The sequence below is a fragment of the Chanos chanos genome, chromosome 2 (assembly GCF_902362185.1).
Source record: "Chanos chanos chromosome 2, fChaCha1.1, whole genome shotgun sequence".
Classification (NCBI taxonomy): domain Eukaryota; kingdom Metazoa; phylum Chordata; class Actinopteri; order Gonorynchiformes; family Chanidae; genus Chanos; species Chanos chanos.
The window spans coordinates 14,774,451-14,796,959 of NC_044496.1; the positions used below are offsets into that span (position 1 = coordinate 14,774,451).

The 22,509-nt window shown below is 39.4% G+C and overlaps 1 protein-coding gene across 1 annotated transcript in view; it reads left to right on the plus strand.

Moving 5' to 3' along the window:
• The window catches only part of adamtsl3 (ADAMTS-like 3), an 82,914-nt gene that overhangs the window by 21,074 nt on the left and 39,331 nt on the right, over positions 1-22,509 (plus strand). Inside the window, exons 3-4 of the mRNA XM_030794236.1 lie at positions 19,934-20,061; positions 22,216-22,261. Coding sequence (XP_030650096.1) covers positions 19,934-20,061; positions 22,216-22,261 — 174 coding nt within the window. The remainder of the gene's footprint in view (positions 1-19,933; positions 20,062-22,215; positions 22,262-22,509) is intronic.

A 22,509-nucleotide genomic window follows, 5' to 3' on the forward strand; every position in this document is an offset into this window, starting at 1 on the left:
AACCCTACTCTTGAGAGGGGTGTTATCCCAGTCACTCTTTCTGGCCGCAGCTAGTTCCCAGTCTCAACACCAGTCGCTAACTTTTATTACGGGGGCTCAAATGGATTAGCATTGCATTGCAACAAAGAGGGCTATGCATAGATTTTCCGCCGCGTTAGCCCCTCCTGGGAACCGCCAGCCATGGGCTTTGTTTGACACTGGACATTTCAGAAAGCTCTGTGCATACACCTGCTTTGTCTCTATCAAGCCCCTGGCCCATCTTTTTGTTCCACCCATTGACAAAATGAAACAAAACACTTCCCAACCATGGAATTGCTATAATTTGTAAAAACCTGGGGGAGAAAAGAAAAGAATGGAAAAAAAAAAAAAAAATTATCCCCTGATTGTCCCCATATCAGGCAAACATCACAAGCTAGTAATTTCTCTCAATCCTCTTGATTTGAATTTGGCCAAGTGCTCTTGCTTGACTTATTCCATTCAGCTTGTTTTCTCTAGAGTCGCTGAAATGTGTATTGCCTTGATCAAAAGCAGTAAATAACCCAGGTTATGAGTGAGGGTGGAGTGGGCCTGAACTTCTCTCAGCAGTTCTCTAAATCTTAAAAAGACGCCATTTAGTCATTGCAAATGGAAACTTAATTCAAGTTAATTCAAGTCCATTTACTCTTGTTATTGTATTCTGCCTAATGACAGTATGCTCATGATTCCAGCTCTGCTGCAGGAAAAGAGAGAGGAATTCTCCAAAGTTTGCTCTGTGTTGTAATAGGAATGCCTGAGGTGCCCATAGCGTAGTGGCTTACGGGGAGCAATTAAAGGAATATCCAAGAAACCTTGTCCTAATTTTAGAATGTGGGTGATGTGCCTGCTCAGACTCTGAGAAACGTTTTGCCTGTTCACTGGGGATGCTCCACATCAAGGACCATCACTAAATCATAGATACCCAGCATTATAGTGTCTGTGTAACCAAATCTGTAAACCTCCGCTCCGATGTAAAGTGAACAAGTCCATGCCTTAGTAATATTTGTAGCTTAGCTGCACAATTTGTATTAAGATTCTACAGCCTAAGTCATTTTCTCTGGGATACTAGTAAGACATATGAGTTACAGCTGTACTGAAATATAGCATCTTTCAGCTTAACTGCTGAATGGGCAGTTACAGTGCTCAGTTTTCATCCTTTGACCAGAGATAAAACCTGGGCTGGTGGTTTAACAAGCATTAATGGTATGAGGGGGAATTTTTGTCAGTTTGGGCCAAGCCTAGCTGTTTCTCTGGCCAGTGTGAGTCCATGGCGGGCAGCTGCTCCTGAATAGGTCACTCATTCCTGGGGAGTGCAGTGGATATGAATAGCTGAATGTCATGGAGGACTGTTTTGGAGTAACTTAATTAGGGGACACTTTTAGATAAAAGACTCTGTGCAGCTGCCGCTGCTCTGCAGGTACCCTTCTGTCGGCTTTTAAGGTGCTGTGTGTGCCTTTTCTTTTTTAACTGTCTTCCTTATTTAATACGGTTAAAAAGTGCACCTGCCATAACTGGCTCACTAAATGAGAAAAGCTAAAATGTATTTTAGAGGTGACCCCTACGGTGTTCCTTGTGCTAACAGTGGGAACCTTTAGCATAAAAAAATGCTTTTTCATAGCTGGGAAAATGTTAAATGTAGCGATTTTAAAATGGAAACAACTCCTCGAAGCATGGTTTAGAACAATATTTCAAATGGAAGAATCTCTTACATACTGAAAGCAAATTAGGCCATTCCACTTTGCTCCTCTATCAGGCTGTGTAGCTGTACAACCCCATGTTAAAGAACATTCACATCTTCAGTTTATAACTTCAGTTATAAACATCAGTCAAGCTCCATTTGACTAATGTTTCTCATGTTGAAATTCTTGTAATAGGTCTATAAGCACAATTACAAAGTAATGATCCAATTGTGTTTGAAATATCTGAATGACTGGGCCATATCCTAGTACTTTTACATGATTCCATGAATCCTGTTCCACTAAACTTTCTAAAATCTGAATATGTCTGAAGGTGTTGAAGCAACATGAACATCAGATGAATGCCTTAGAGAGACTTTATCATGGATGTTCTCATTCACATATTTAAAGTTATTGGCCAAGAGAGCAGGGTTACAAAGACAGTAAATAATGATGAGTATGTGGATATGGTCAGTCACCTAAATAGAGCAAGTAAATATTCATTGCACGTCTGGAGGTAACTCTGCCATTTTTGTGATGGCGGTTTCGTGAAGATACAGGTTGCAGTGGTGCAGCCTTACGAGCCTGCCTACCCAGTAGCTAGATACCTTTCATTCTAGACTGACTACAGTATTTATAACATTGTCTGGGGCTGAAACGTGCATTGGGTGAATCTGCCTGTCACTGGACATCTGATGGACTGTGTGAGACTTGAGTGCTAGAATAGCTATAGATGCCTGTGAGTGAAAATGCCCATGTATGGTTTACATTTATACTCTTGGATTCACAAAAGGGAGAGAGATTCATTTATTTACAGTGGATTCACATCCCCCTCATCTGTTACATGTCGATGTGTTTTATGATGATGTGCAGACAATCTCTCTCTTCATTTTTATGATATCCAATGTCTGCATTCTCATGGAAAACCTGGAGAAGATAACAATTAAACGTGCTCACCATTTTCTTCAAGCGAGCCTTCCTAGTTTCATCCAGTGTTCCTAAAATATTAAAGACCTAATGTTTAATACAGCTCAAGAGAGAGGTGGATTTCTTTATCCCACTGGTCCCACTGTAGCTGCTGTTTGCCACAGTTGGCTCGTCTGAGGCTGAAGTGATCTTTGACAGGCGACACAGTTCTGCGCGGATCCATTTCTCCTGTCGAGCGTTCTCAGCCTCCGTGCGCGGGAGATGAAAGGGGGAGAGTGTATTTCTGCGGTCGTGCAGTGGTTTGACCCAGTGATGTGGGCCGTTCTGCTCTCCACATGAAAGCCGTGGAACTGGTCCAGAGCACTTCATTACTGACAGAGACCTGGGCTAGTTATCCTTGTGGGAGTAACACCTTGATTTGTTTCCCATCGGTTCTAACTCAAAGGCCGCGGTTTGATACGTCCACTGCACTGCCTGGATATGAGGTTACTATGGTGACACTGTGTTTTATTTACAACTGTAGCTGAAAAACCTACTTAGAAACGACTGTGTCATCATAACTTGAGAATATTTTTAACAGAAGTCACTAGACAATCACGTATGAAAGGGCTCATGGTTCTCTGTTGTGAATGTTTGCAAATAATTGTTTGAATTTGTGGCTCTGGCCTGTTTTGAGTGTTTACAGGTCATAGTGACAAATTGTGCTTTTTTCATTTCCTTGTTTGTGTTGCCCTAATGAACAGCTTTGTCTCATCTCATGATGATAATGGGATTTTGGCTGTATTTTAAATTTGTCTAGTTCAGAGGGGAAACATAAACAAATCATCCCCTAGAAGTTTTTTTTTTTTTTTAATTGGCTCAAAAGCAGAGATTAAATCAATTTGGCACTAGTAAAAGTGAATTTCAATTGCAAAATCAGCACAGGGACATTACAGGTTTTTTTTACAAGTTTCCCCTAAATCCCAGAGAAAAAGAAAGCTTCTACTCTAATATTGGTTTCGATCTTAAGCAAGCAATTACCATGCCTCTGGTTAAGAGCTCAAGGCAAAAAGAATGATTGTTGACAAATTATTAGAGAATTTCACAGACAAGTTACAAAGTTTCTTGTTTTAACCCTACATGACCTCATAAGAGTTGGCCATAAGCTATGTTTTATATTCACATTAGCCCTAACCTTGTATAATATTATCCAGGGAAACCTTCTCAAAAAATGTAGAGATCGGTTTTAAATTCATTACCAGTTTTCATTGCCGATAAATCAAAGAGGAGCCTTTAAAGCTGACATGTTTAGAGCACAAATGATGTATTGAAGTATCAGATTCTTCAGCAAAGGTATCATTATACATATCATGAAAAACCCACAGCACGTACTGTATGAGCTACTGTTAAACGTCTTTCATTGCCTTGGTGTTAAAAAAAAAAAAAAAAACTTACAGAAGGTATGATGCCTTACTCTCTGACTTTTCCCGCAAGAGTAAAATACAAATTCCACTGAAATAGTTTTAAATAAATTTCCAACTCTGAGAGGAAAAAGAGAGCAGTTATCCCGACAGTATTTTATGCATAAATAACTGATATAAATCTCTCTGTCTACATTTTCTTTAGGTAGTTGGTTGTACTTTCAAGGAATTGCATTTTATCTGTGTACTGGATGGACCAAAACACTTTTTTTCTTTTTGATCTGAAATATTTTCCAAAACATTTATTTCACTGAGTTCAGACAAAACTCAAAACTTAGCTTTAAAAATGCCATGCTGTATGAGAGCTGCTAAGTTCAGTAATGACACCTCTGTGAGCCAGGACCTCAGAATGAGCTCTTCATCATACAACTAGTATGGCCTGTTGATTCAACGTTGCTTTAATGCTAGTATTGATTCAATAAAGATTAAGCATTGCATTTGGAAAAGAGTAATTTATCGTATATAGCATTTTCATGGTCTCTGTGTTTCATCATAAAACTGTATCATTCCCCTGCATACTTATTCCTATAATGCTTAAGCTAAAAAAAATGTTAAAGTTCACTTTTTTTTCACCACCATATTCTTACCTTAAAACAAGTCTCTACATGTGGGTCTGATGAATTCCTCTGGCTTTGATAGCTGGGTCTCAACATGCTTACATTGGCAGCCTTATGTGGAAACAATGGGAGTATATAAGACTATTCCAGCCTAACAACTCTTTGAGCAGGCCTTTCATGCTGAAATGGCCAAGCAGGTCAAGTCATTACCAAAAACAAGGTTTGACAATGTAAGATATGCTATATGTTACTACTCAGTAAGATACACCATCACAGCTAGAGTAAAATTCCACTCTGAATATGTTGCATGGGATATACTGATATCCTGTTAGTTGCATGATTAAGTAATGTTTGAAAACTGACAGATGTATGGCGAAATAAACAACTGGTGCCTCTGTTGTTTATTATATTTATACAGTATTCATTGATATTTTATGTTTCAGATGGATGCTTAATGATATAATTGGCTTGATGATTTCCATGTGAATAGCTTCTTCTAACGAGGCTAGTGTGGATTCATACGCTTCCATTGTCTCCCTCTCAGGGCACTCATGATAGCATATGAAACCTTATGCCAAGAATTATTTTAAGATATGAATACAATGATAAAAATGGCAAAGCTTTTCTTTAAAATTCTAATAATAATAATAATAATAATAATAATAATAATAATAAACAACCCACCACTGATGAAGACTGCAGCCCAATTTAACTCAAGTATGGAAGACATCATAAGAATCCAATCATAAGGATCTGATCCAAAGACCTCAGAATATGATTAGATGATTTTAGAGGGGGAAGGGGGGTGGGGGGGGACGCTGAAAAAGCTGCTCAAAAACAACTAATTGAATTCAGCCGTGAAGCTCACGTTTCACAGCAGGACAAAAATTTCCTCTAGCTCTTTCAAAGCTGCTCGAGAGTTATTTTTATCTGTCAGATTTGTATATGTTGTAGAAGTGGGTCATTTACAGCACTCTTTCAGCGGTTTGGGAGAGGTGATTGCACAGGCTTACATTCTCACTTTGGAGCACAGCACAGTTCGGTTGGTAGTTAACACTCTCAGATGGTTTCCATAGTTCTGTGATATGTTAGAGATGTCAGAATTAAGGATAGTACCGAGTGATCAGCTTGCTTCTCCCATTACCGTGTTTTCTGTTCTATTATTGTAGTTTCTCATTTGTTGAGAGGAAGTCTTTCAAATTTCCTCGAAGAATCCGATCCACAAAAGAAACGTGCTGAGGGCTGAAAGATCTATGGCTCCTTTAATCCACAGTGTGGTCTGAGGCCTGCTAGTCTGCTATGACAGGCAGAGGGATTGGGGTATTGTACTGTCTGTGAAAGTGTGTAAGTGGGATATGAGGATGAGTAGATAGTCAGTGTTTTAGTGATGCAGAAAGTTTGTGAAATATCCTTCTCTTGTCCCGCTGGATTTATTGTAATATCTGAGTTCAAGCTTCATTTGAATTAAGCTGCTTGGAGAATTTAGCAGCGCAGAGACATTTTGAGAAGTAATATTGCTGAAGCCAGCAATGATTGGAATACCTGTTCAATTCATTCTTTGTCTTGTTTTCTTTCCCCCAGCTAATTTTCATCTTATAGTCTCTGTGTCTCTGTTTTTTTCCCCCTTTTTCTCTTGTCTCTTTTTTTTTCCAATTTATTATGGAATGTGTTTAATTGGAATAAATTATCCCCTCCTCAGATTGCTTATTTTTGCTGAAGCTTTCGTTCTTTTCCCCCTTTTTTTTTTTTTTTTTGCTTGCCCTCATCTTTTTCATTTTGGCTTTTTTGTTTATTCCCTCTGGTTAAGAAAGTATTAAGTTACACCATCTCTTCAGGGAGTGACATAGCTTCTAGTTCATGAGACAGATACTGGGGCACTGCACTTTGGCACCTAATTTGTTGCGTTCTCTCTGGTCGTCTCTTTTACTCAGGTTGACCTTTGTTTCATCAGAAAGCTGTATTATACTCTTCTCTGTGTGCCTGGCTTTGTTATCCAAGCTTTCCTTGTAGCAGTGACTAGAGCTCTGGCATGCTTCTTGGCCTGAACTTAGCCTGGTTACCAAGGCCTCTTTCTGAGGCAGTACTGTTTGTCCCGTTGAATACCATGGGTCTGCAAATAATCTGGCTCAGGACATGTCACATCTGCTCTTATAGCCCTCCTTTATTTGGCAAGAGGGACCCAAATAAATCAGCACAGCCCTGTTGTGAACACAGGGAGTTCACAGACTCTCACTGTATGTACAAGTGGTTGTCTGCTAACAAAGACAGCATGAAAGCTATTGGGAGTGTGCTGGGATAGATGATGTGAAGGTGGTAACAATGTTTCGGCTGGCTGTTTAGAGCAGAGTGGTGTGTGCCCAGCTGGGACTGGCTTGGATCATCTATCCTGTGCAAACTGTGTTTAGATATTCCGATGTGGAGAACAGCTTTTTCCAGAAGTGCTGTAGGATGCGACTGTCCTTAAAACAGTAAGATGATCAGTTAAAGTTTACTTGGCCCACGTAATAAACTTGTTGTGCAATATGCTTGAGATGTTAATTTGTAGATTACAGGATAATTTGTTGTTCACAGATTTTAGCCATTAGCAGAGCTATTTCTTATGCTCTTGCTTGTGTAATCCCAGGTGCCTGTGTTTATCTCACAAAAGCACACAGTTAGTATCATGCCAAAACCTATAAAAGAAATCAGTTCCATAACGTACACGGAACTTAAATTTATAATTAGAGAGCTGTCTTGCATCTACGCAGAAAATGTTATTGTGTGCAAGTCCATCAACTGTCTGCGTTGTTTATTTTATTGTAAGAATTTAAACCACATAAAAAGGTCATCAGCTGCATGATAAATGTCTTTGGTTCTGCATGTAAAAGCTTGTCTTTATAAATTATGTTTCAATCTAAAATGAAATTTATTTCTTTTTTTTTCTGTAGTAAACTGGGAATGAGAGTGTAGCACCCAGCCTGGCTCAGAGGCCAGGTTTTCTGCCTGCACTGCAGGTTTCTCTCTGTGACTTAGAAGGGCTCAGTTTCACTGGGCTTTGTTCCTGAGCATGATGTTATGACTTTAATGACTGGAGGCCTGCCTCTCTGCACTTGATGAACCTGGTCAGTAGTGATCTTGAAGGAACTCTGCAGCAGGAAGAGAGAGAGAGAGAGAGAGAGAGAGAGAGAGAGAGAGAGAGAGGGAATGGAGAACGGGTGGATGAGTGACAGAGAGGTTGCTCTTTCATAGTTGTTTGGGGAGAAACTTTTTTTGCCAGCTAGGAGTGTATGTGTCAGACTCTGATAGCGCTCTGTGGTCTTCTGGACGCTCTGTTCCCAAACCTGGCAGTGGAGACCTGAGCTGCTCTTGTGTAAGTTCATATTGCTCCAGTGTGCTCTGCTGAAATTTCCAGTTGTGTGTTTTTTTGTTTTTTTTTATTTCCTAGTTTGGGGAGATTTATGAGGCAAGTTCCTGCACATCTGTATTAGTGTATTTTAGACTGAGAGACTGAACAAATGAGCAGGGGGAACAGAGCGGTTTGTGGCCTTGACTCTGGTCCAGGAACAGTGGCTCCATATGCTTTTGGATTGTTTATTGATAAGCATGTCGTTTCATATTTTGTTCTATGGAATATTCTAGTTGAGGAAGTTCAAACCAGGATTGCTAAGAATGTTTTCATGCGCCCTTTTCAAAAATGCTCAACTATATCAGAGAATAGTAATGCCATCATGTGGGTATTTTATACATTTTGTGATTGCTTTTGGATTATCTCTTGGTTTCCATAAAATGTTTTCATTTCTATTATTATTCTTTAATAAATTAATGCTTGGCATCAGTAAATTAATACCTGGCATCAGTTAAAATAAAAAAAAAAAAGAGTTCTTATTCATTTTCCTGGATGCTGCTGAGATTTATGAAACTCATAATTGATTCGATTATAAACTGATAGTGGGGGGCATATGCAATATTTAATACTGTTTACTCTATATTTGAAGTCCCAGTTGCTCTCTTTCTTTTAAGTGCTCAGTGAAATGATGCACAGGACTAGACAGTCAGCCAACTGAGAGAAAGAGAAGATAGATACTGGAGAGAGAGAGAGAGAGAGAGAGAGAAAGAGAGAGAGAGAGAGAGAGAGAGAGAGAGAGAGAGAGAGAGTGAGAAAGAGAGAGAGAGAGAGAGTGAGAAAGAGAGGGGGAGAGATCCTGACAGGGAGCTGAGATGTCTTGAGAAAACAAGCATATTGGATCATAAGGCTTTCAGCGGTCTTGGGATGTTTGTTATTTCACACGTCTGTGTGAAGGATGTGTTTTATGGGCCTGTGGTTCATGTGAAATATCTGTTTGTATATGTAGCTTACAGATGATTAGCACCAGTCTTATTGTGGAGTACTGTGTGTTTTCATAAAGACTATTTGTTGATAAAAAAAAAAAAAAGTTCTGCTAGCAGATGTCTTCATCCTGGGGACTCATAAATATAAGATTTGTTGTAAATATTGTTTAGCCGTGTAATGGTTAAAACATGAAAAGACAGTGATTTAATCATTCATCAGACAGGAACTTCTATGAGGCAGTTAACCTTCTCAAGCCTTTTGACAGCACATTAATGTCTTCTATTTATGATATCAGTTCCTCTGAATGAAAGGATCTAATGGAGAAAACATGTCAAAATCTATCTAAACAACACTTAGCCCAGATCAAGCTCACTGCCCAGTCATTAGACTAAAGATTACTGTAAATTTTATAGTAAATCACTGGATAAACACAATTACTGATCCAGTATTGTGAAACTGCAAAACTGGTAAATATTTACAAAATGTTGTTCTAAGGCAAATACAGTAGTAAAGTTGCAGCAAGTTTTTCATATCTGCAGTAGCAATGATGGATGGGAAATGCTACAGGAGTAGGATTCTGTAATGATTGTGTCATTATTGTGAGATTTCACTGTAGATGTTGATGATTATTTTGTGACACTTTTTTTTTTTGAGGACTAGATGTGTTGCATTGTGTTAAGAACCATTTCCGTTGACAGTTTGTAAATAATTTCTTGTAGGAAAAGAACGGCGAAAAGAGAGCTGAGAGACAGAACCATTCAAACACTGTCTTTCTGCCTTTTCATCTGTCCTATGATGTACTGTGAGTTGTTAGATCAGGTGCTTTGAATCAGCGCAAATGTTTAACAGACACGTTTTGGCAGTTTGTTCCCTCTGACCGGATTCTGTCACATCATAATGGCCAGAAAGATCACTAACGGAAGGAAACTTATGGCTGTTAATATCTTCCCACGAAGCTGAGCCAGCATTGTGTGGACTGTCTGTTACCGACCTTGTACACCTCTCTATCATCTCGAAAATTTTACTGCAGCTGCCAGTAACCGTAACTAAGGCACAGACACAAAAGGCGAGCTGACCCGTATGCAGCTCTGGTGGAGGTCTTTAAAATAGTCCATAAAGTGACTTCGCTCTGAAACACTTGTCTTTTACGGGTGGCCTTAGTTTGTCCTAGCACTCGTGAGCTCTGGGATGCCAGTCTAATGTTAGAGTTCAAGGCTTGTTTCTGGGATGACCTTTGGCTGGAGCTGTCCTTCTGAATACAGAGAGCCTGCAGAATTCCAGTGTCAAGCTCAACTGACCCATGAAATTCCCAAATATTTTGAATTGTCTTAATCAATGGGGTTCCTATGAGCTTACAGTCTTAATTGGAAGAAATCACAGGGGAAGACAAGCATGCACAGCGTCTCCCTTTCCCACTTCCCAAATCTCTCTCTCTCTCTCTCTCTCTCTCTCCCTTGTTACTCAGTGATCTGCTGGATACATTATTATTTCTCTCCAGGTCTTGCCTACTAATATCTGCTTCCTTTAATCATTTTCACAGGGAGCCTGTAAGTCTAAATGACAGCTCAAAGACGTCCATATTTCAGCCTATTATGGCCGTCACACAATTAAATAACCCAATTTAGCTGTCACGTTTCAGTTAAAATGTTTGTGTTTTGTATGGCTTATGAAATGACAGCTTCTTTGTTGCAAGCGACGAGATACAGAGGCTGTGGTAATAATAATAATAATAATAATAATAATAATAATAATAATAATAATAATAATAATAATAATAATAATAACGGCCTAAATGACATCAGGATTTTGCATCACTCAGGAAAAGCCTCTGTTTACATTTAAGAAATAGCAACAAGACTGAGGACAAATGCCAGTTGAGACAATATTTCTGTTGCTGCTAGGCTGTTTTTGGCACTGAGTTGCTGAATTGAGTGGGCTTTTTGGCGTAGACCTGATGGAAATACATGGGGTGAAAGGCTAATATGTTTGGCTTGCGGGGCAAACTCAGTGGGAGCTTGAGAAGGGCCATCCCAGCGCTGTATTTTACTTCGTTTGCTGAACCCAATCTTGAGTGACGTATGATAATTGGAAATATTGTATCTGCTGTGTTGTCAGCGAAAAAAAAAAAAGACTAGTTACCAACCTGACAACATGATCGTCTGACCAGTTAAACACAATAATTCATCTGGAGAAAACAAGCATGATATGTGATGATGTGTCTCTGCAAGCTCTTAATTTTCCCTGACTGTCAATATTCAGATGAAGCAGACTATGTCTCTTTGTGACTCTAAGCTTTGAAAATATATATATATTTTTTTTTGATGATACAAAGCATACTTTTTCATTTAGCAATCTGAATTGGAGCATTCAAACCAAGGGAAAAAAGACCCACACCTTCACACGTACAGCATATGAAATATCTCTTCAAATACAGCTTTAGATAGACATTAGATGTGTTCCAACATGTTTTTCAGTGTTTCACTGCAGCCTCATTCATGATATAATTAAGATTTCATGTTATAACTAGTTATGGGGTTATAAAAGAACATTGCCATTAGTGTATGGTGTATGGGGACTAATGATGTTTTAATTGCAGGTTACTGTTCATCAATATTCATTTTAAAGGAGATCTGTCTTTACTACAGTCCTAAAAACACTTTTTATTGAGGGGTATGCAATGGTATTTAATCTGGTTAAGATAAATTTGCACTAATTGACTTTTTTATCCTCAGAGCTTGATCATTAGCTGAGACTGGAGTCATTAGAGACAATAGGGAATAGGGTGCTGGAACTGTGTTGTTTTAATTTAATTGCCTCTTTGCTGATTGTGGTTTGGAATTCATCCAAAACTGTGATTCGCACTGAAACCGACCTGTTCCGGCCCACTTGAACTGGGAATATTCCCTACAAAGCTAATAGAACTACATTATTCTAAGCAGCAGTAACACAGAAGAACTGATGGATAAAACAGTTAGATAGTCTAATTTATTTCCTCTCTCCTCTCCTCCACATTTACTTATATAATTGTCCATGGAAGTGTAGAACGTAGTCAAAGGAGAGGAGGCTATTTGCTGGTCAGTTCACATGTGTCCTGAACCTGACCCGCAGTCATCATTAGGACACAGACTGTTTGTATTTTTCACCCAAAATGTCTTAAACTTAGCTGCAACTATTCACTGGAGTAAGACTATATGTTTGCAAGCTAAAAACAGTTTTTTTGCCAAATGATTCAAAGCAGAAACTCAAATTAATCTAAAATTGTTTGTATTTCTTCGCTTGCCTCAACAATGTATATTGGAGTAATTAGCAACAGGGGGATAGGCTTACAAAATGCTTCTGTTGTGGGCTGTGGAAAGGTCAAGCACTGAACAAATATTTGGACCTTCAGGATTAATGATGACCAGTGAGTGTTTACGCTTACTTGGTTAAACTGGCTTACCACTATTGGGAAATCTCTCTGAAAAGAAATGATGTAAAAGGAGGAAAAAGGGCCTCGGTGGAACAGAAATGCTGAAATGAGATAAGATCTTAATCTGAATCTCCCTTGGTGATTAGCTGTATTTATGACATGGCTAATTAAAACGCTAAGTCAAATGTTGCCTGTCAGAGCCTGTATAGTGAGGACATGGGGTTTTCAAAATTAGATTCAATGACCAGGAAGTGAACTTCACAGAGTCATTCTGAGTCATGGCAAAATTGACATTGACATGTAGCTTAGGTCATTTTGTGTATTAAGAGGGAATCAAATGACAATAACAGCTGACACAGACTGAAGATATATTAACTATAAATGGATTAATGCCCAAAATAGCACTCATATATTGGTCACCTCCGTGATTCAAAATAGCAGTGAGGAACAACTGCTGATCACCAAATGTATTTAACGGGCTTAGTTTTTTTGACTTTCGAATGTGGTACCCACATTTCAAACGACAGCAAGTTTAGATCCTTACCATAGACATGGTAAAAACAAGGACAGGATTACAAAAGAACATTCAGCAAGTGCGCTCAGACTTTTGTAAATCATGTTCAATTTGTAAATCATGTGCAAATGATTATGCAAGAATATTAAGCAATCAAATCCACAAATATAGCATTGACAGTTGTCACTTGAGTAAGGTGGGAAAAGTCGAATACAGAATTCGGTACAGAATACTGTGAAACCTACCACAAATGATGTTTAGCTAAGAGTTAGATAGCACATTAACACATGTGTTAAATATTCAGACCTTTTGAATATTATCTACTGCATCAGCGATGCAGGTCTGTGTGGCAATGTGGAGCTGTAAGGGAATGCTATAGCGCATAATGTAAAAGGGGGTTATATTAAAAAAAGGAGATGAAGTTAACACACCCATGCCAATAAAAATATTGAAACTGCAAGATGTTTCCATAGCATTGTGAGCCAAGCAGAGAATTTAAGGGATAGATTTTTAAGATCCAGACATCCTCTTCATTTCTGAAAGGTATAATTGGTTGAGACTTTATTGACATGAAGAAATTAAGTTGTGGCTCAATTTTTTTTTTCTCAGTATAAGTGAAAGATAGTGTAGTTTTTTTGTGGTCTGTGCTTAGTAGTGGCGTGTATAACACGGGTGCAGAAAAGAAATCATCTGGAATGTATGAAGGCAGAATTCCATGTTTAATTACTGCTTAACTCTTTGCTATCAAACAGCACTCCTCACGACACTGGATCTTATCAGAGCATATATACCAGTGTAAAATGTAGGTAAAGCATTGGAGAGTAAGGGTCAGAATCAAGCTGATTTAAGATCTCACACCCACATTTTCAGGTACAAAAGGATCTCAGGAATGGGCAGGTAATAGAACTTAGAAAGGGTTAATATTACTCTTATTCATATTCTTATTCTCGTTCTTGTTATTATTCCTTAAATCTTCCTGTGTGCCATTATTATTCTTACAGAAACGCGGTTGTTAATAGTACAGCAGATCATGGGTTAATAATGCAGGCTTGTGATGGTAATTACAATTTGTGCCATTCATTTAAATGTACAGTTATGAGGGAATCAGGTTGAGCCGTGGCATTCTATAGCCCACTCCTTCGCTGCCATCTTGTGTTGGCATAAGAGTTTGTTTATGGTATGGCTGGACAAACATTTAGAGGGTATATGTTGTCACACAAACATTATGAACAGATAGAGTCAAATTATCGTTAAGCAATTCTATGTTAGTTAATAGCTGAGAGGAAAAAACTAAACTAAAAGTCTTTTTCATTTTATTTCATAAAAAGGGTAGTAAGATCCTGGTTAGTTCAAACTAATTGTGGAAATGAAAGCTTTGACGAAGCAGATTTCCCATTTTACATGATTTCTGAAATGATCTGTCAAACTATATGCTAATTCAGCTGAGTCTCTGATCTCTTTCTCTTTTTTACTTTTTTTTTTTTTTTTTATTTTGATGGCCTGAAGTTGCCCTGCAAAACTGCTTTTGCAGACGTGTATAATTTCACATCAGTTGTCTTTTACTCATTATGTATTTTATAATGACTGTGTTCAGAATGAAAAACATTAAAAAAACCAAAAAACAATATTGCATTTTTTTTTCACTTGGCTTGTCATTGCTTACTGAAATTGTTCACCAGGTTTGAACTTAAAGTAATTTTGCTGAAAGGCTGTTCACTAAAACTGCAGAGCAGTCGGTAAGTCAAACAGATCCTCTAAACACATCTAATCCACAAATCTCTTGCTCTCTGACCTCAGTTCCCAGTGGTGTCACCGATCACTTTAATTTCAGCTCCTTGGCTAGGCTGATGAAGTCGCATAGGGAGGCTCCATATTGCTCTATAAAGATCTCTGATTGTGTGCGGTCCTTTTAATGAGAATTCCTCTCCACTGCCAGGTCTAAATTCTGTTTTGACTTCTTGTTAATTTTATTGATTTACTGATTGTTCAATAATCATTTTCATGTTTGCTTCTGCATTGCAAAGGAATGAGTTCTGCTTTACTTACTATATTATTTTCATAGACCATTTCTGCGATACATTATTGAAGAGTAAATCATACGCAGACATAGCTTGGTCCAGCCTATGGAGGTCTTCTGTCTCTAAAGCTGCTATGTGGGGCCCTAATGTGCTTTGTTCAACAGTTTGTTTGCTTTTGGGTTTTTTTTGCAAAAGCAAAATAGGATTCAGTTGAATCAAATGGAAAGTAACATGTCTCATTCTGCTTAATCCACCCAGTGCCACTGAGAGACAGGTAGGAGAGGGCAGGAAACCCTCAGCTACTTGTCTAGAGGCAATCACATCTCAGACTGGGATTCAGAGTAGACGTCTTCTCTGAGAGAGAGAGAGGTAGAGACAGGGAGAGAGAAAGTGAGGCTAAGCTGATATTTAGGACCAAAAGCTGATTGTTTTTGCGCCAGACCGACAAAAGAAAAAAAACAGGATCACATTGATTTGGATTTTTTTTTTTTTAATATATTGTGTTTACTTTTCAATTAGTGTTGGACATTGATACCATTGCATCATGATTCAGTTTCATAGTTCAGAAGAGATATATCAAAACGCCATGTTACAGTGGTGTAGGAATCTCTCTGGCAAATCTCTGAGTGCAAAAATGTTTTTGTGGAGAGGATTGTGCGTTGTATGTTTGGCTTTATTGTTATAAATTGTAATGATGATGAAATTGGTTGGCTCTCACAGTTTTCCGCACACCTTCAAACATTTGTCTTAGATCTCCCTTGTCAGACGTTGAGATTTTCCTGTCTGATAATAGCACCTACAGTCTGAAAACTGTGCTTACACTTGAAACTGCCATGTGGCTCAGCTTTTCGCTTTGATCTCTACTCCACTGTGCTTTAGTTTGTCAGTGCTCACTACAGTAATATGTGCATTGGCTAAAATGGGAAGAAACCTTTAAACCAAGATGTGTAAGATGTCATTGAGGCATGAATCATTAGAACAAGGCTGCATGTTTCTGCGAGAGGGAGGGGGGGCGGGTGGGGTGAGGGGGTTGAGGGGGAGGAAGCAGAAAAGAGAGATGAAAGTTTTATACAAAGAGTTTGCTGACAGTTAGTGATGGCTAATTCAGAGCATCTTTTTCCCTCCCTTCTCCTCAGTTGGTTGGTGTCAGACAGCCAGGAAAAACAGATGTTAAAATGTTGTTTAGCCTTGTGTTCATTATACATAGAGGTTTTCACTCCCTGAGCACTCTTGCTTTCCATCCAGGCTTTGACGAGAATCTCATGGACCTGTTGATCTCTCCTCCGCCCCCACACACACGCTCTCTCTCTCTTTCTCTCTCTCTCACACACACACACACACGCACGCACACACACACTCACACATTCACACTCACACATACACACACAGATACACACACACACACACACACACACATCTGGAGCTGAGATATGATTGATGAGAGAGTTCCGTTGGTGGCTGGTGGTCTGTGAGAGACTTAGAAGAGGTCAGATCCCAGTGGACGTTCCTTGGCTACAGGGACTCTTATCACCACAAGGCTGGGACCAGGTCCACTCCTGCTCTCACACCCACATCTAACCACACTCCCATAGCCTACCAGCATTAGCTACTGTGTTTTGTATCTCTCTATCTCTCTCTCGCTCTCTCTCTCTCTCTCTGCATGTATGTGTGTGCTTCTTTTCGTAAACTAAGGGAAGAGGCCAAGCTCTGTTCTGCAGATGTTTGCCCTTCTGGATGTCTCTGCATGATCAGCTGTAATAATCTCAATTTTTGAATCTGCCAGTCTCCATGTGTTTATTTCAGCATACAGCTAAAATGTTGTGATTGTCTGATGATCTGTGTTATCTTGTCTCGAAAGAGATAAAAAAAAGCTTGCTTGACAAAAAATGATGTCAACAGTATGTTTCTTCCTCATTAATGGAAGGAAATAACTTTTCTGTGATGTAATTCTAATGATTTAATTCAATTATCTGATCTAGTGCATCTGTCAGTAGTTCAGGGAATAAGCAGTCTCACGTCATGAACTCAAAGGCACTTTTGGTAGGTTTCTTTTTTTCTTTTTCTTTTACACAATTGTGATTTCATTTTCAGTGTTTATACTTTTGAAGGTTTGAAGGTTTAAAGGTTTCCATGGTTATATGAAATGATGACATTTCAGTAATCCATATTTTTAAAGAAACAAAAGCAAGATAATAGAAAAAGGAAAATTAAAGACATCCTTAGAGTCGCATAATGTCAGCGTTCTCTTATGAAAAATACCCAATTAAAAACACTTTATGCCCATCTATTGTATGGAGCAGTGAAGACGGAAGGTTCCTGAACTGGATCTTTTGACTACTCACTCTGAAGGCTAACAGCTGGCGTCAAAGAGCTGCAGGTACCTACTCACTCTGAAGGTACCTCACAGTGACTCTGAGCTGCCTGCTTATATTTATACCACAAGACTTTTTTTTTTCTCTAATTTTCACTGGGTTCTCCAGAGCTCTGTTTTATGGGTACTCCTGAGAATTGTGGGTTTTCTGAGTCACAGATTTTAGCATTGTCCTTCTCTCTAGTTTCAAGCATCTGGCTGTGCTGCTAACTTCTACCTCACACGCAGTCCCTGCACACCACAGCCTCTTAAATAAAAAGGTTTACAGGGAGTGGAAGGGCCTGGTGGTCCTTCAAAATGATTTTATACTGCATGTAGGACTCATACCGCTCGGTGTGGTTGGGCCTCTTGGTTAAGTATGATGTGAATTGACATAAGATTGTATTCTTATGTACTGTTCTTTTCACCACTGTACTACTGTAGGTGAAACTGTAGAGGAACACTCTGGTGCCTGGCCTGATACACAGTGCACTTTCTATATGCTTTACATAATCCGTGGCCTATTAGCATTGGGCACAGGGACAGACAGAGCTGAGCTTTTAGTTGTCCAATGTGTAACTGTATGAGTTACCTGCTTTCCATTAGCACAGTGTGCGAATCACCAGCATATGGGCCATGCACACATCTCAGCTGAACGCTAACCGATATCAGATGATACTTTTATCTGCAATAAATACAGCGCTGACCGGTTGCGATCTGCCTTCTCTGAAAAATAACTGGATTTGATGTAACCACACCTCTACAGCAGAGCTGCTGTTTTTGTCAGAGACTCTACTTTTTGCCTCTGTGAGGCCAGCCCGGCCTGAAGCAGTTGAACGTAGCGCTGCAGACGTGTTTTCATTGGCAGTTATCGACAGACTCTCTTACTAGGAGACTATAAAGCCGGGTGTCACGTTTCTGTCATGGTTGCCCAAATTACCTTATGGAATTAAGTCACAGAAATTTTGACCAGGCACAGAAATCTGTGCCAAGAAGATGCACATTTTTCAGATCTGTACATATTCATGCTCGTATTCACAAAACCCACACTCACACAAAGACCTACGGTCATACAAAGATATGTTTTGTTTCAGCAATTAACAAAAATAACTCGGATTAGATTACGTAATCTAGTTAGAATTTGTATGTTCAGAACTCTGTGTCTCTAAAGCAAATGAAAGAAAAACAAGGTCTCATTTGTGACTGACATTTGGCAGACATTTTCATCTCACAATGGTCAAAAAGCAAGAATGACTGTATGCCTTTAGGTATTTCTGAGAGAAAATCTCCATTCCAGGTTTGTAACGATGTTTTTGTGGGCCCGGGTCACTTGACCGCCCTGATCCGGGCACAAGGTGCTGATGCGAAGTTATGCAGCATGTTCACAATGGGGAAATGTCCATCTGTCATCCAAACGAAGTGGGAAGAGATTCCACCCATACCGCTGTCATTAATAGTGAATGTGGGTTTAAGCAAAGAGTCTAGTCTGGATGGTGAAGGCTTCGCTTATGGAGAAATGAGGGCTCCTCTCTTTGTTTTCTGTCTGTGAGTACAGAGGCTAAGTTTCCAGCATAACCACACTCTAGATTTTATGTGTGTAGCAAAGTAAGTTGAGAAGGGTCTATGCAGACAAGCTCATGTTCAAGGCTGAGGTACTGGGGTGGCCAGTGGAGGTTACACTAGAATGTGTTGGTGGAGAGATCTACAGTAAGTAATTGCAGTGTGGGTGACCATGCATAAATAATGCTGTCCGATGAATTAGGGTTTTTCCTGAGCGAGAGCTTTTCATGAAGCCACAAGCAAAACTGTGTAGAAGGACCTTGTCCATTTCATCCAGAAATAACATTCTGCACTCCTGAGAGTAATTCACTTTCCATTCTCAGGCCTATGTCAGAGGGCAAAGGGCATCCCTCTCTCTCTCCTGCTCTGTCTTCCTCTCTCTCTCTCTATTTCCGTCTCTCTAGTTTTCTTTCTCTCTCCCTGTTTTCCTCTCTTTCTCTCTCTCCGTGATTTAAAAAAAGCACATCCGATTTTTACACCACGGGTTTGCTGATATCATAAACTGAAAAAAAGCCAACTTTCCATTTTTTGATGACAAAGTGCCAGGAAAAGCTTCTTTCTCTCCTGAGTATTTAATATGCTCACAAGATACACTGGCCCTAGATTAGATAAACCATGATAGTCTCTAGAGTGAATAATAGTCAATGTGGGTGAGCTTCCTCCCTGAGCTCTTATAGACTCCCTCACACACATCCCGCTCTGGACAGTGATGTATATTTCAGATGCACTTGTTGTTCTGATGTACTGCTGCTAACTGGACTCTTGTGGAAAGATATCTCCGTAGCTTGGAACCTGCAAATTCTCTGCAATGTGACCCAGTGTCACTGCTCTGACCCTCAGCGAGTGACTTCTTCTTCTTCTTCTTCTTCTTCTTCTTCTTCTTCTTCTTCTTCTTCTTCTTCTTCTTCCTCTTCTTCTTCCTCTTCTTCTTTCTCTTCTTCTTCCTCTTCTTCTTTCTCTTCTTCTTCTTCTTCTTCTTCTTCTTCTTCTTCTTCTTCTTCTTCTTCTTCTTCTTCTTCTTCTTCCTCTTCTTCTTCTTCTTGTGTGTTCCACTGTATTCTTTTATGGCTGCTGTAACCTCATGCCCAGGGCTCACAGTGAACATGACTGAGTCTGGGTTTGTGTTTGTGTGAGACAGGCCTCCAGGACCACGCGATCAGATGAGGACAAAGACATTGGATGGGATGCCTGGGGGACGTGGAGCGACTGCTCGCGTACCTGCGGGGGCGGGGCTTCTTATTCTCTGCGCAGATGTCTCAATGGAGCGTGAGTGTACCTGTTTCTATACCATACACACATACATAGATAAAATACCTACCCCACACTCCATCACTATGCACCTAAACCCTGGCTTAATCAATATTCTCTTCATTACAATCATGAATTAAAATAATAATCTTTTCTTACCAAAACTACATTTTCCACACTTTCAAATGTAAGAAATGATCATCAAATTCAGTTAGTCACTCTGCATCAAGTACTTGCATAATAATGCCTAGATTTATTATCATTTATAATCTTCTCCATGCTCTTCACTGAGTACTTAATACTTTGTGTGCTTATTTTGCCCTGACAGTGACAGTCACTGTTGTGCATGTCATGCCTGAAGCAGGGTGTAGTTTAAAGTGCTTCTCCTCTGTCATATCATCCTCTCTTGAGTGGCGGTTGATTTCAGTCATTGGTATGAAATGATCTGTCGTGTCAGGGTGATATCAGTTAAAGCTGGCATAAGAGAGACAGCCTGAATGCTCGCTCTACAGAGCAGCCTGCATAAAGAGAAGAAATGATCTATTTATTCCAAGAATGGAAAATATGACAGGGACTTGGGATTTCACTCTCTTTCTCTCTCTCGCTCGCTCTCTCTCTCTCTCTCTCTCTCTCTCTCTCTCTCTCTCTCAACCTCCTCTTGTATTTGAATGAGAGATTAGTACAGGATCCTGAAGAGAAATATGATTTCTTTCCAGAACATTTTTAATTTTTCTTCAGTAGCCTTCTTAACGGGCCTTTTTTTGGCCCGGTGTTTTATTGCTCTCCACTTACAGAAAAGCTACATTTATTATTCCTGCATCAGCTGATATAGACTAAAGTTCTGGTTTGCTGCCAGACTCTATATGATGTGACTTTTATTGCTTGAATGTTGAACACACATTACATGAAATGTGCAACTTAACTGGGACTAATTGCCACTATAATGATGATAGAACATAAGAATGCAGCCTATTACGCTGTGTTCTGGGTCACGTAGTAAGCACGTTTACTGCTCTGCCCTGTCAAATTAGAGACATTGTTTCTGAATGGAATGTTTCCTGTGCATGGAGACATTTGCCGTGCAGAGGAAAAGGCTTTCCAGTCAAATGCACGTGTTATCTCAGACCATCCCCTTCTTATCCCTCCCCTCGAACAGACAAGCAGGGATAACATTATCGCTTCAAATATTTTTATTTTTTCCATGGCGTAGTTGTCATAGCTTAAGAGCTCATTACAGACATTATGTGATCCTGTTTGAGTCATCCTGCTTTTTTTTTTTTTTTTTTGCAGAACGCTTAAACGATCTAATGAATATTTAAAATGCCCATATGTCTATCGGTTGTCGGAGGGAGAACATCAGCGGAGGCCAAGGTTATGACAGGCTGAATTGTGATTGTGTCCCAGTGATTACAGGACGATCTGGAAGTGATTCCATAGTTGATTATGCAGTAAGGCCAACGGACAGAGAGAGCCAAAGTGATCCAGAGCATTCACATAGCGTCACATACTCGTCCTCATCGGCACATCCTCAAGAGTGTGCTGTGGCAGAAAAAGACAGGTGCTATTAGTGTCTTTCATGCAGAAACATATGTAAAGGTCAAGAAATAGAAGGAAGGTCTGTTGCCTGGTGTAATCTTTCAGATAAACATGAACCTTTATGAGTTTTAGTCACAGCAGTTGAGGGAATGGGGAATATGTCTGTTTTAAGTGTTGCTCTTGGATGTGGAGTTTGCTGCTATGCCCACTACCTCCTCTGGTCAGTCTTGATTCCCTGCCGTTAGTCATAGCTCTTTATTTCCTTTTAGAAACAGCAGTGAAGAAAGACTCTGTGTGTCTGAATAACTGTCAGGTCACAGTGTGGATTGGACCTTGATGTATTAGTGTGGTTTGTTTTGAGCTAATTTGCGTCAGACGGTTGTGTTTCCCATATCTGTCATTATCATATCATTTTTTATTTTTTTAAATTTTTTTTTATGAAGGTGACGGACTATTAACATTGTTATTAGAACGTCGCTCGCTGTTTTGATCAGAATGTGTAATCCATAGATATAATGTGCTCTGTCTCAGACTGGCAAAATGTAGTTCATGTATTGCAGTGTCACCCTGATAGTGCATGAAAGACATGACACAAAAGTTGGTTTACTGGAATCTTGTTTTCTTTCTGTGCTGCAGGAATTGTGAAGGACGAAATATTCGCTACAGAACGTGCAGTAATATGGTAAGTCAAGTAGAAATAATGCAATGCAAATTCTAAATTGAAGTGATATCTTACAAATAATACAATTCCTGCACATTCAAGTGCATCACTGAAGGACAATTCATTTAGATTTATTACAGTCATTTAACAGCATATGAGATATAACAGCACATAACAATGTGGCGTTTCTTTCACTCTCAGAGGTGTATGAAAGCCTTTTTGAAGTTTACTCCATGAACAATCTGAATTCTTTTAAAATGGCAGCGTAA